Genomic DNA, 15361 nt, shown 5'->3' with positions numbered 1-15361 from the left:
ACAATGAAAGAAAAAGAGGCGGTCGGTTTGGACTCGGACCCCGTCGGTGGCTATTTCTAGTTCCATTCAGTGCACCACGACTGGTAAATCAAAGGCTGTGGTATGTGCTATTCTGTCTGTGGGATGGTATATACAAAAAACTAAAATGCTTCTAATAGAAAATAAAATGTAGCGGGTTTCCTCTCTACGGCTATATGTCAAAATTACCAAGTACTTGACACCCAGTGACCGATGATTAATAAATTAGTGTGCTCTAGCGGTGTCGTTAAAAATAGACTTTGGTGCCTAACTTAGTTATTTCAAATACTTTTACTACTAGTACTACTATTATTAAGAAGAAGTTTGTTTTGTTTAACGACACCACTAGATCACATTCATCAGATATTGAATATCAAACATTTGGTAATTCTGACTTGTAGTCACCAGTGGAAACCCACTACATTGTTCCTAATGCAGCAAGGGATGCCCTTTCCCACAGACAGGGAAAACACATACCACGGCCTTTGACCAGTTGTGGTGCACTGGTAAGATCGATAAAAAACTTGAATGTACCCGCCGAGGTGGTTTGATCCTGCGACGCAAGCACCTCAAGCGAGCACTCAACCGACTGAGATAAATCTTTATAAATTATTACTACAACTACTACTACCATGTATATACTACTATCACTATTACTACTACAAAAAAACACTATTATCAATACTACTACTACTTAGTACTACTACTTCGAAAAGAGTACTAAATTCTGTAACTACTATTATAACGTAATTTGTATCATTACATACATTTAATATTCCGTTGTTGATGTGCCTATAACATGTGAATATTTGTAATAACGTTTGTATCTTTGGACAATAAAATTCAGTTTTGTTTTATATTTTGGTTTATTGTTTCACATTTTCTCGATCCAACCAGTGCAACACAACTAGTCAAAGGCCGTGGTGTGTGCTTTCCTGTGTGGAAACGTGCATATAAAAGATCTCTTGCTGCTAATGGAAAAAACTATTGCTGGTTTCCTCTGATAACTTCGAGTCAGAATAACCCAATGTTATCCTATAGCCAATTTATAAAAAAAAGTTTGTTTAGTTTAACGACACCACTAGAGCACATCGATTTATTAATAATCGGCTATTGGATGTGAAACATTTGCTAACATTGACATATAGTCTGAGATAGGAAACCCGCTACAGTTTCCATTAGTAGCAAGGGATCTTTTATATACACTATTCCATAGACGCGATAGCACATACCACAGCCTTTGATATACCAGGCATGGTGCCAATGTGCTCTAGTGGTGCCGTTAAACAAAACAAACTTTATTTTGTATTGTTTCACATAGTACTCATATTGCTTTGTTCATTATCCACAATTAAACAGCAGCTTATCACAGATTTCTGAAAACTAGACTGCTGCTGGGGCAAGACGTAGTTCAGTGATAAAGCGCCCGCCTGATGCGCGATCGATCTAGGATCAATTCCCGTCGGTGGGCTCCTTGGGCTATTACTCGGTCCAGCCAGATCACCACCACTGGCGTAACAGAAGCCGTGGTATGTACTGTCCTGTCCGTGGGATTGTGCATATAAAAAATCCCTTGCTACTAATAGAAACATGTAGCGGGTTTCCTCTCTATGACTGTGCCGTTAAACTAAACGAATTTTAGACTGCTGTTTGACTGTAGGTATTTTACTGTAGACAGCTTTGTCATGGCAAGGATGTTTATAAACAGAAGGTGGTATAGATTAAGCGAATTTAACTTGTTAACATGGGATACATGTTTGTGGTGATTCTGGCTCATACAAATGAAATACGTTAATGTAAAATGGGGCGGTTATTGTCCAGTGACATGAGGGTGGGGGACACGGGAGACATTTTCATTTTTTATCTCAACTTATTTTCGTGCTTATATCCAATTATAGTTCAAGCACGCTATACTGGGCACACACGTCAGATATCTGTGCTGTCTGTCCAGGACAGTGGGTTAGGTGTTAATCGTTAGTGGTTAGGGAGATAGAAGAGGGTGTATTGGCCTTAGACTTCCCATTGAGTCGTTAAGACTTGCTCTGGGTGGGAGCCGGTACCAATCTGCGAACTCTGTACCTACCAGGATGTAGTCCGATGACTTAACCACTACGCCACCGAGGCCAGTCACGGGAGTCATTGTCGTAGTGAGTATTTGATACGGGGGGAGGGACACCCACACTATGAGCCGTGTTATGTGGCGACAGGAAAAATATAAGCGGTGGTGGCGGTGGTGGTGGTGGTGGTGGTGGTGGTGGTGGTGGCCTTGGTGTTGTTGTTGTTGTTGGTGGTGTAGGTGTGAATGACACGCCATAGACCACCGTCCCGTCTGGCTACGCAAGTGAGTCCGGTTTAGAAAATGTATTTATGTAAAATGATATCATGCCCATTTCAGGATATGTTGTCTCCAGTCAAACAAAGTAAGGAAGACGTTTTATTTAACGACGAAAGCAGTCATCACATTTAAACAACGGTCAAAATCATTGTACTCTAGTGGTGTCGTTAAACAAAACTTTATTGTTATAAACACTGTAGTCTATGACAAATTACAGGGATCAAGGGGCATAACTCAAAGTTAAGCATGGCTGTGGGTTTTTAAAGTGAGTTATAGCCCTTGCTTTATTACTCCAGATGAGTCAGGACTACGGTCGTTAATGTTGAAAGACCGGCCTCGGTGGCGCAGTGGTTAAGCCATCGGACTACTGACTGGTAGGTACAGCGTAGCGTTCGCACCCCGGTACCGACTCCAACACAGAACGAGTTCTTAAGGGCTCAATGGGTAGGTGTAAGGCCACGACACCCTCTTCTCTCTCACTAACCACTAACCAACTAACAAACTAACCCACTGTTCTAGACAGAGCTCAGATAGCTGAGGTGTGTGCCCAGGACAGCTTGCTTGAACCTTAATTGGATATAAGCACGAAAATAAGTTGAAATAAATGAATATTTAACGCCGCACTCAACACATTTTATTTACGGTTATATGGAAAGAAAGAAAGAAATGTTTTATTTAACGACGCACTCAACACGGTTATATGGCGTCAGACATATGGTTAAGGACCATACAGATATTGAGAGAGGAAACCCACTGTCGCTACTTTATGGGCTACTCTTTTCGATTAGTAGCAAGGGATCTTTTATAAGCACCATCCCATAGACAAGGTAGTACATACCACGGCCTTTAAAATACCAGTGGTGGTGCACTGGCTGGAACGAGAAATAGTGAAATGGGGCCACCGACGAGGATCGATCTCACACCGACCGCGCATCGAGCAAGCGCTGTACCACTGGGCTACGTCCTGCCCCGTACGGTTATATGACGCCAGGTATATGGTTAAGGACCACACAGATATTGAGAGAGGAAACCCGCTGTTGTGACTTCATGGGCTACTCTTTTCGATTACCAAACAAGAACGAGAAATAGCCCAATGGGGCCACCGACGGGGCTCGATCCTAGACCGACCGCGCATCAAGAGAACGCGCTTTACCACTGGGCTACGCCCCGCCCCGAATATTAGAGGATGCACATTTCAAAGTGTTCGAAAGCATTTTAAGGTATGAATATATTTGGTGTAGAACTTTGCCCTATTCCTTTCTAGTGTTGAACAAATAATATATTGGTTGGCAGTGAGTGTAAATTGTCTCTATATATCATGCATGATACTTTAATTTGGAGTACTGTGTGTGCGCATGCGTGTAGGGGATTTTGCCTGTTTCTTGCGGTTTGTTTTGTTTTTTCTTGTGAGTATATGTGTATGTTTCTGTGTGTTCGTGTGTGTGTGTGCTTGTGTGTCTGTGTGTGTGCGTGTCTCTTTCTGTGAATGCGTGTATGTATGTATGTGTGTGTGCGTGCGTGCGTGCTAGTATCTGTTTGTATATATATATATACATATATATATATATATATATATATATATATATATATATATATATATATATATATATATATATATATATAATAATATCTGTTTTGTGTGCGTGTGTGTGCGTGCGGGCCTACGTGCGTGTGTTTGTGTATATGTTTGTTTGTTTGTGTGTGTGCGTGCGTGCGTGTTTGTGTGTGTATGTGTGTGTCCGTGTTTTTGCTTGTTTGTTTTGTTTTGTTCGGAGTTTCCTTTTTCTTGACGTTGCGCCCATAAAAGGTCCCTAAGCAAAAAACAAGACATAAACAAACGAATGATGATGGATATATCAAATATAATACAGTTACAAACATTAATACAACACACATATTTCATTGCTACCACACAGGGTCCGAATTCTTATCAATAACGACACAGCATTAATAACAAAACGAATACACGACAATTGATGACATATATTGTTGACAATTGATGACATGTGTTGTTGACAATTGATGACATATATTGTTGACAATTGATGACATGTGTTGTTGTTGACAATTGATGGTGTACAGTTGATGGAATTAGTCCATGGGCCAGATAGGGATTTTTGGAGACAAGTATTTTTAGATACCTCATTATATATGAATTTAATATCTGCTTGTCTGCAGCAAAAATGTTGGTGGATTAAAAATATATCGCCATTTGAATGGGGGTACCGTTGCACATTTTTTGTCCCAAAAACACTATATTGAAAAATTAAATATAGTGATAAAGTTGTCATCCATATACATATTTAACAGATATAAGGCCAAAATGAATGGTATGCATCCTATACTAGATGTTAATAGTAAGAAACCAAATAACAATGCAATATGTGGTATGAATAATGATATACTCATAGGCAAAAGTTAAGCAATGCCTGAAATGCATTATTTTCTATATTTACACATATTTTGGGCTGCTAGAACCTTTCACTATTAAAAATTGCACTGTATTTAATATACTGAGGCAGCATTATTCAAATATGGTTCAGTATATCTGCCTATACTATACTCAACAAAATTAATTAAGGTCCAATAAATATTTTAGCATTTTCCTTTAAATATGGGGGGGGGGGGAATACAACTTCTTCCGTTGAAAGTTGTCAGCATTGTGGCATATTCTTAAACTTAATGACCTAAATAACAATTTTGAGGGAACACAATGCCAGAAAACATTCTGAACAAATGTGAAATCCCTGTGTTTTTTGCGTGTATAACCAGTAAAAGTTTACTGAAACAATGTACAGAAGCCATATATATGACCAAAACATGTTAAAATAATATGACAGTAACAAAGAATTATATTATAATATAAGAAAGTTTACTAGCCCTTAATTAATTTAGTTGAGTATACATGTATGTGCATCAATATTATGAATATGTCCTTCTTTACTAAACACCAGTGTTAAAAATTTAAAGCATCAGTTTTGTGTACCTACCATAATTTCTTTTGCATTACATGTTATCTATCTCACAGAAGTTCATCTTATACTAGTCTGTGTTTGTAATATTTTTTGATTTGCCTTTATATTTACATTGTGCCTAACTTATGCTCAAGTGTATATAATTAGTTTTTACATCAAATATTATCTAGGAAAGTTTTGACTTCCTTTCATATTCCATTGCATTTTCATGCAATTAAAGTATGTCTGTCCTGTTCACAATTTCTGGTATTCTCCTTCTCCAGGCTCTGCTCTGGTTCCCCCATCAGTATGTCCATCAGCTCTCATGGTATCATATCACTATTTCATCTTTAGTGTGCCTTCTAAAATTTCTCAGCTATATGACTATTTGGTTAGGGAATAGCCTGGGCTGGCTGGTATGACTGATACCAAATGACAACGTGGCAATTTGTTCTCTTTATGTGCATTCTCAGAGCATTCTCAATGAATACATACATGTAGAGTGGAGAAGGCTGATTTATTCTACTGTAGTTCAATATTATCATCCTTGGTTTGGCAACAAACATTTCCAGATATTTCTCAAGTCATGATGTTTTTGTATGTTATACGCACCTGCACTCCCATAGAGAGGTATATGAAATGATATACTTCTTAAATATATGAACATCAATTTTTGCTGAACTTCCATGAGCTAACAACATTTCAAGGAAGTCTTGGTGTTGCTTGAGAATATTCAAAACCTCCAGTTTTCCATTCTGAATAAAAGCACTGTTGGTATCATAGCCAGTAATGGCAAACACAGCTGGAATTGCTAGTTGGTGTCTTCCCTGCATCCTTAATGATGCTGTGCACATATATGAGATGCCTCTTGTTGCCAAATTGAGTGTATACAAATTTCCGTATCTGGGATGGTGAACTGGCAGCAATGTACAGACATTGAAGTATAATCTTTGTCTCTGCATCTTCTTGTGCACTTTACAACACCCCCAGACATGGTTTGCGTTTGAAACATGTACTTTGTCTCACAGATAGAACCCTCTTTCCAAGAAGCTGAGGGCAGAATTTTCTTTTTTCATTTAAAAAGTCTTCCAGTCTCTTAAGACCTTTGTAGGGATTCCTATAATCAAGTGTGGCTTGGAAGAACCCCTTTCACATGAGACATTTAGTGCCAAACCACGAATGCTGTTAGTATACTACTGTGGATTAGTTGCAAACCTTCCATCCAGTAGATATTCCCTGAAAATATGCTGTACCAATAGAGCAAATTGGAAGAGAGCAAATTGCCATGGTCTCATATGGTATTAGTCATATCACAAAGTCCAGGGTATTCCTCAACCACATAGAAATGGCTGAGAAATGTCCAAAGAAATATTGAAGCTGAATTGGATGGTTTGTGATCTGATAATGCAAGAGCTGTTGACATATTGAGGGAGGAACAGGAGCAAAGGCCCAGAGCAAAAATAAAAAATTACAAATATTGTGAACATAATAGACATTATATTTGAGTCAGATGATAAGATTGAAATAGGAAAGAAAGTCAAGTGCTAGATATGCCTGATGACTATATCTGATGTCAATTATATAAACCTAAACATAAATTAAGCACAATATAAATACAAATATGTCTTTAAAAATAGTACAAGCTTCTGTGAGATAGATAAATTGTAAATGTTTTAACACACATGCCGAAGAAAGGTACTTATAATTGGCTGGTACCAAGAACAGAGGGACATCTTCATAAATTTGTGAACATAGTATATAAACTCCATATACTTAACCATATTTGAATAATGAAGCCTCAGTATGTTATAGAAAAAAGCCAGGTCAATTTGTTTTTTTAATAATAAAAGCTTCAGGCAATCCTAAGTATGCATATACATAAAAATTAATACATTTCTGGCATTGCTTACTAGTAACTTATTTTGAGAAGTATATAATTATTCATACCTCATATTATATTGTTTTGTAATTGTTATTAACATCTACTTTATAGAATAAAAGGAAGGATGTAGAAATAGAAAATTGTAAACTTCGCATATATTATATTTGGGTCACATAAAATGATTGAGAATTGGGAATGAAAGTTAGATTTTTATAGTGCTAGATATTTGCCTGATGACAATATTCTATGTAGATATCAATTATATACACCAAAACATAACTTAAGCATAATATAAATAGAACTGCAATTTTAAAATATTACAAAAAGCAACGACAAAAAAACTAGCTATTGTAAGATGAACTGTTGTGAGATAGATAAATTGTATATGTTATGCAGACTTGCCTAGAATGGTATGTAAATTCACTTTTTATGTTTGTAAGACTTGTGTGTAATATAAAAATATTCAAAATATCCATGTACATGGTTTAGACAGCATGTACTGCACCATATTTAAGTAATGCTGCCTTCAGATATTAAATACAATACAATAATAAAAAGATCAGAATGTTTTAGGTACGGTATGTATATATACACATGTACATATACACATGTACCTAGAGAATTACGTATATCGGGAACTGTGTAACTTTTGCTGGCGAGTATACCCCCGGTACTATATCCATACCACATATATTGCACTGCTTTGTGGTTTGTTGTTATGAACATGTAATTTAGCATGAATAGCATTCATAATTTGGTCTTAAACCTGTTCAAAATATGTCTGAATGTTAACTTCAATATTGCCATGCAGTTTTTTCATATACTATGTTTGTAATACTCAGGACATTTCAAATTCATTGACTCACTATGCTTAGTCAGATGCCAAACATGTATTATTTTTTGGTGGAATACATTCACCAGTAACCCAGCTTTAATGTAAAAGCAGTGATATAGTCCAGAATTATTTTCAAATATTTTTGAAAATTATGTGGAACATTCACCTTGATCAGACATTTGCCCTGTTAAAAATAAATAGGGTGCCTACATTCAAACATGCCCTACAGGCACACCCACCAACATATTGCCTGCAGACAAGCTGATTTGAATATGTCCATGGATAGGCTTCAAAGATATACTCATCTTGATAAATCCCGGGAGGGGGGGGGGGGTGGGGGGGGGGGGGGGGGGGGGGGGGGGGTTATAGTGGGCCCACGGTCTAAATATTTAAATACTCTGTACAAGCAAAACCGTTGATAAAATATTTTATTACACTTTACAAACAAAACAGTTGATACAGCTGATGAAATATATATTTTAGTACAAACAAAACATATACATGTATACAGTTAATGAAACATTTGTGTATAATTGTATAAGCCTAAACGAAATATATTTCTGGTCTCTGGTCAGCGCGCGCACGCGTCGATTTTGACCTCGCGCGTCAATTATTTTTTTAATGTAATTTCGCGCGTTATGACATCGTTTTTTGTAGGAGTAACCTGTGTGTTGTACAGACCCCCCTCCCCCCCCCCCCCCCCCGTGCTACTGTTTAGAAAAAAATATTTAGGGTACCAACGAAAAGGGGTGGGGTGAGGGGAGGGGGCACCGTGGCCATTGAGGATGGACCAAGGCAGATGTTGAGGACGTAACAATCTAAAAGCCGCATCAGTTGTGGAACTTTGGTCTGACCAGAGACCGAGTTTGTTTCTCTGCCTAAACTAGACACTTCATAGAGTTGATAATGATGATGATTATGATGATGTTTGTATAATATATATATATATATATATATATATATATATAGAGAGAGAGAGAGAGAGAGAGAGAGAGAGGAGAGAGAGAGAGAGAGAGAGAGAGAGAGAGAGAGAGAGAGAGTGAGTGAGTGAGTGATATATATATATATATATATATATATATATATATATATATATATATATATATATATATATATATATATATATATATATGCATCTACATATACATCTGCATCTACATATACATATATAGGAATTATAGCTTGTAAGAAATGAAGCCAAACGCAACAACTAAAAAATTCTGTGTCAAAGTTGAAACTACAATATATTGTTATTTTTATTTATTTTTGTTTCTAATAAATAACTAAAAACTAATCGATCTCACACATAATCGTTCCATAATAAAACAAATTAAGTTTTGTACTGGACGGCAAGAGATGTTTCTCAAATAACTTGTGGCTAAATGTAGCATGACCATCACCTTTGTTTCTTTGTCAGTTGTCTGCATAAAACAGTGACATCACTAGTTAATACATGTGACACACTCTCAAGATGACCTCTCCACCACCAACCCCGCCTAAAATACATTCCTTTCCATTAATAAATGGGATTATTTAGTTGTATTTTTTATAAGGATATAACAGAAGGTATTAAACTTTATGTTTCAAATAATTAATAGTTTTGAGGGAAACCCCCATTATTGCAACTTTCACGTAGCACGTTTAAATTTGCCGCTTGAAATTTTTTAAATGTTCACGTCTTCGCCGTCGCAGCCAGAAACGTTATAACTACTTCTCACTGTCTGAATTCGTCAAGACCAAACAACAAATATTTTAATTTACAAATATACACACTATTTACATTATGATTGTCAAGATGACAAAACATGGTAACTGAAAAGTGCCCAATACGAGATACAGATACAGACAATAGCCATTCCTGTGACCTGTGTGTGTCTAATTAAAGGGTCAGTCCCCCAGTTTTGTAAACACTGAGGCATATTGTTTTCACTATTAGATCCGTTTATGATAACTGAAATCAAACATTACTTACATTTTATTGTTTAGATTATCCATTTCCGTACAACTGAAGTGTTTCTGGTTATCCTGGTGTTTCTAATACAACAAAAAGCATTTTTCATATTTTTTTAAACGCACGTGCGTCTGAGAAGTAACTGTTGTTTCACTCTGTTGTATCCAAATTTGTTACAGGTTTGTACATTAACCAATGTTAGTGTCCATTTTTAAGGGTTGAAACTAGATTCTAGGTGCATATTATGCCTTAGTGTTTAAAAACTAGGGTCTGAACCTTTAAGAACATAAACATTTCCTACATCGTACCTGGCCCGGGAACTCTGTCGTTCGAGAGCCAGACGGACATTTGGACGGTGATGATCGCTCTACCGTCCAAAATGTCCATCTAGGTTATGAACGGCAGAGTACTCGGGTTACATAGTAACGAGTATTTATAAAGGTTTACAAAACTTTGTACAACAACATATATATATATATATATACCTAATTCTTTTAGCACTAAATTCCAATTATATTTTCTATGCAATAAAGTAACATGTTTTAGATGTATTTCTTTAAAAAAAATACATTTTCGTAAAGGTTGACAACACTTTAAATAGCATATATACCTATTTGTAGCACTAAATTACCATTATATTTTCTATGGAATAAAGTAACATGCTTTAGAAGTATTTCTTTAAAAAAAAAACAAAAAAAAAAAACACACCCCAAAACCCCCAAAACAAAACAAAACAAAAACCCCAAACATTTTCGTGAAGGTTTACAACACTTTGTATAGCAGCATAATATATCTAATTCTTTTAGTACTAAATATCCATTGTATTTTATATGGAATAAAGTAGTATGTTTTAGAAGTATTTCTTAAAAAAAACAAAAAAACAAACAACAAACACACATTTTCGTAAAGGTTTACAACACTCTGTACAGCAGTATCTACCTAATTTTGTAGCACTAAATTCAAATTACATTTTATATGGAATAAAGTAACATGTTTTAGAAGCATTTCTTTCAAACAAAAAAAACAACAACAAAAAACAAAACAAAAACCCAACAAAACCCAACAAAACCCAACAAAAACAAAAAACAAAACAAAACAAATACAAAAAACAAAAGCAAAAAACCCCCAACATTTTCGTAAAGGTTTACAACACTTTATTCAGCAGCATATATACCTAATTATTTTACAACTAAATTCCCATTATATTTTCTATAGAATAAAGTAACATGTTTTAGAAATCTGAAAAAAATCCAAACATTTTCGTCGCCTTCAACAGGGCATTTTATTCAATAAATTTTCATTTCTTGCGGCAGTTCCATTTACAAAACGAATTGTTAGCTTCTAATGGTGTCTTCAAAATAACCAGTTTCCATCTCCTTTTTATCAGTATTTTGTTTAACAATAATTTCCCATCTCTGTCGAACAGTTGTATTTTCTATACACCAATTTGTCATCTTTCAAGCAATGTTTTCCAAACCTCTATTTCCATTTCGTTTTTTCTTTTTATCGAAGTTTATATTTCCACATCTGTTCGGGCATTGCGTTCCTTTCACGTCGCCGCGCATTCTAATCAGGTTTGCGGTTTGGAAAATATTACTGGCCAGAAGATGACTCCCAGGACAATGGTGGCAGTAATAAGAATTCCAATAACGCTGGCAACAAAAGAGACCTGACCTTTAGTTCTCGCAGACGACACTTTCCCTTCGAGGAAATCTTTATGAGATTTGACGGAAAAGACTACGGAGATGATTCCCAGTAAGGGGTTGAAACACACGAGGACGACGACGGCCAGCCCGATATAATTTCGCGGTTTATTCGGGTCGTGATCCCTAAGCGCTCTGCCGTCGGGTTGGGTCACGAGGACCCTTCCGGTCTGGCCAGATTTGTCGTAAACCCAGTTCCGGTCTGACGATTTGGCTTTCTTTTCATTGGCCATTTCCACCTCCAGGGTAGTGGGTGAGGAGTAACAGAGCATGTTTCAGGGTTGTTGTTGTGTTTTTGTGGGAGTTTTTTTAGTACTATTTTGATTCTTCGTAGTTGTACGATTCTGAATTTGTGGTCTGGTGGGTGTTTAATCGTTTCTTCATTGTAATCTGAAATATAAAACAACGAATTAAGAGGTGACGAAGAATTAATACAAAACCTTCATATTCCTCGGTATTGCTAAAATACTGCCATATAGACCAATCCATAGTAAGTGAGAGAGAGAGAGAGAGAGAGAGAGAGAGAGAGAGAGAGAGAGAGAGAGAGAGAGAGAGAGAGAGAGAGAGAGAGAGAGAGAGAGAGAGAGATAGTTGGGGAAGAGAAATAGACAGAGACACAGAAAGTAACGGGCAGAGAGACATCAAAAGTAAACGGATATAAATATTCAAATACAACAAAAGTGATGGGCAGACAGAACAAAACTGTTTTTTTCGAAGATTAGTCACAGAGTGTACATAGTTCAGCTATTATGGCGTCCTCGTTTTAAACGTGTAGTTGCTATAATCAATAATACATGTCTCCCCTGTCCCCACCACGTTAAACGATTTTAATGATTCCTCTACACTTCGAATATTCCTTTTCTTTGTCTGGTCGTAGTGTTACAGCTGCGACGTCTACTGAATAAACAAAGTTCTGAGGCATTATTAAAGCGACCTGCCTTTCGTTTCTCTTTCCACTGACACACAAACGTTCTCATTTCTTTGCAAGACGCCTTTGCTAGAAAGAATAAACATGCTGGATGTTTGCCCATCACTCACCACCATGCAATAGTTAAAGAGGTAGACGTGTCGGCCCCAAAAGGTCTAATGGTTAGTGGCAAAGCATGAAAATCAGTTCAGTAATTGTGTCGTTAAAGGCACTTTATCGTGTTTTTTCTTCTGAAAATGTAACATCTTTTAAAGACACTTTTTTATTTTATTTCATCAGGGTTTAAAGGGGCAGATCCTAGTTTTTAAACACTACTGCATATTTTCTACTATAAGAGCCGTTTATGATCACTTTATCCAAATGTGTTAAAGGTTTGTAGATTAACTAAACTTAGTGTGCATTTTTATGAGTTGAAACTAGGGTCTGTGGCTTTAAGTTATTTTAAAGAAGGTAGGTCACATAACCAAGATTTAGGGTTCTTTAAGGCATTTTTGGTTTGTTTGTTTGTTCGTCTGTTTGTTCGTTGGGATTTATGTCAGTCTTTGCGTTGTTTTACTTTGCTTTTGTTGTTTGTTAGTGTTTTTGTTTGTTTGTTTGATTGTTTGGGTTTTTTATTAATATTTTAAGTAGGATTTGTTTTGGTGGTTCTTTTTTTTTTTGGGGGGGGGGGAGGGGGGTATGGAGGTGGATGGTTTATTTGATGTGTTCGGTATTTTTGTTCTACTTGTTTCTGTTTTTATTACTATTTTTAGAATTTTAAAATTATTTTTAGTTTTATTATTATTATTATTATTTTTTAATTTTATTGTTTTCTTTTAAAGCACTACGTTGCTGAATCAAGAATTGTATATGTTTTAAAAACATGATCTTTCCTTTTGTAGAATTCAACATCTTTTAAAATCACCATGTGACTTGTGAAAACTTTAAAGAATTTTAACATCTTTTAAAGACACTATGTCGCTTGGAATTTAACATTTTAAAACATTCATTTAAAAACAATTGCAGTTTTAATGCGATCGTATGTTTGCCATAAAATATTAAAATTTTATGAATACAAAGGAAAACCACAACATACACACATATTAATAAAGCGAATATTAGGAATGAATGAATGGATGTTTAACGACACCCCAGCACGAAACATACATCGGCTGATACCAAGTGCTGATACGAATTTTAGGAGTTAAATATCTTGTTAGAGTTATTACAAACATCTAGTCGACCAGACAAACATTGAATATATAGATACTGAAATTGTACGCAAGAAAAATTAATTAATATGCAATATGTAATTGTTTTAATCATATTAAAGTTGTGTAAAACGTTCCGTTAGCCGGAAGCAGTGACTACAGCCAGGAATGTCCCTTTTAAAAATGTCTCCCTGAAAGTCGTACACCCTAGTTTTAACCCGTAAAAATGGACACTAAGTTTGATTAATTTACAAACCTGTAACACATTTGGATAACATTATAACAGAGTGAAACAAGAGTCTGTGATATTAAAACGGTGAAATACCCTTTAAAATAGATTAACACTCGACTCCATAACATTTACTTCTCAAACGCATGTGCGTTTTTAAAAATATGAAAATTGCATTTTGTGGTATTAGAAACACCAGGATGACCAGAAACACTTCGGTTGTACGGAAATCGATAATCTGAACAATAACATGTAAGTAATGTTTGATTTCATTGATCATAAACGGCTCTAATAGTGAAAAAATAGGTCACAGTGTTTAAAAACTAGGGTGCGTGCCTTTAAACTGACAGATCCTAGTTTCCTTTAACTCTACGACGTATTTGTCACTATAGCAACCGTTTTTGATTACTGAAGTTAGAAGTACTTACATTTTATCATTTAGAATATTCATTTTCGTACACCTGAAAGTGGTTCTGGGTCCCGTTCCACGAAGCGATCTTAGCGCTAAGATCACCATAACTAAATAATGTAGTTATCCACTTAAGGCGATCTTAGAGCTAAGATCGCTTCTTGGAACGGGGCCTTGGTCATCCAGGTTTGTGTCATACTCCAAAATGCATTTTCCATAATTTAAAAAACGCACGTTGGTCTGAGAAGTAATGGTTATCGAGACAAGCTCTAGTTATTTTTAGACGGTGTTTCCCCATTTAAACATCACAGACTAGCTTCTCTCAATTCAGTGTCCATTTTCACGGGCTCAAACGAGGGTCTACTCCTAACCGGAAACCAAAGCCATTTGCATATCATCAGCGGGTTTCCTCTCTCAATATCTGTTTGGTCTTTAACCATATGTACGATGCCATGAGTCTTTAAAGGGACATTCCTGAGTTTGCTGCATTGTAAAATGTTTCTGACTAATAAAATAGTTCTACGATTAAACTTACATATTAAATATAGTTTCCTGTTTAGAATATCAGTGTCTGTATATACAATGTGTTTCTGGCCGTCTTAATATTTGTAAGACGCCCAAACGTACGAAAAACATATTTTAGAAATAAAATGAAATTTAACCTAGTACAAATATTAGAACGATCAGAAACACGTTTAATATACAGCCACTAATATTTTATGCAGAAAAATATATTTGATATGTAATTACAAACGTAAACAAGTCTTTGTTAGTCGATAACATCTTAAAAATTACAGCAAACTCAGGAATGTCCCTTTAAGAAAATACTGTCTGTTGAATAGAGTAACACAAACCTTAAAAAAACTCCAACAAACGACATGACACGTTGCATTAGAAGATTTCCTCTGGGACGCTAAGAACATGATT

General features: G+C 35.9%; 1 protein-coding gene across 1 annotated transcript; it reads right to left on the bottom strand.

Annotated features, from left to right (window-relative positions):
- Window positions 1–11077: 11077 nt before the first annotated feature.
- Window positions 11078–12039, bottom strand: LOC121387343. The gene has a single exon (XM_041518391.1). It carries the CDS (start codon window positions 11948–11950, stop codon window positions 11546–11548), a length of 405 nt encoding a protein of 134 aa, XP_041374325.1. The 5' UTR covers window positions 11951–12039; the 3' UTR covers window positions 11078–11545.
- Window positions 12040–15361: the final 3322 nt, after the last annotated feature.

The sequence above is a fragment of the Gigantopelta aegis genome, chromosome 13, assembly GCF_016097555.1.
Source record: "Gigantopelta aegis isolate Gae_Host chromosome 13, Gae_host_genome, whole genome shotgun sequence".
NCBI classification, from domain to species: Eukaryota; Metazoa; Mollusca; class Gastropoda; order Neomphalida; family Peltospiridae; genus Gigantopelta; species Gigantopelta aegis.
The sequence above is the reverse complement of the archived record's forward strand: the minus strand, read 5'-3'. Positions and strand labels throughout refer to the sequence as shown.

Excerpts from the sequence above, each read along its gene's own strand:
- LOC121387343 (XM_041518391.1), bottom strand. The coding sequence starts at position 11,950 with ATGCTCTGTTACTCCTCACCCACTACCCTGGAGGTGGAAATGGCCAAT.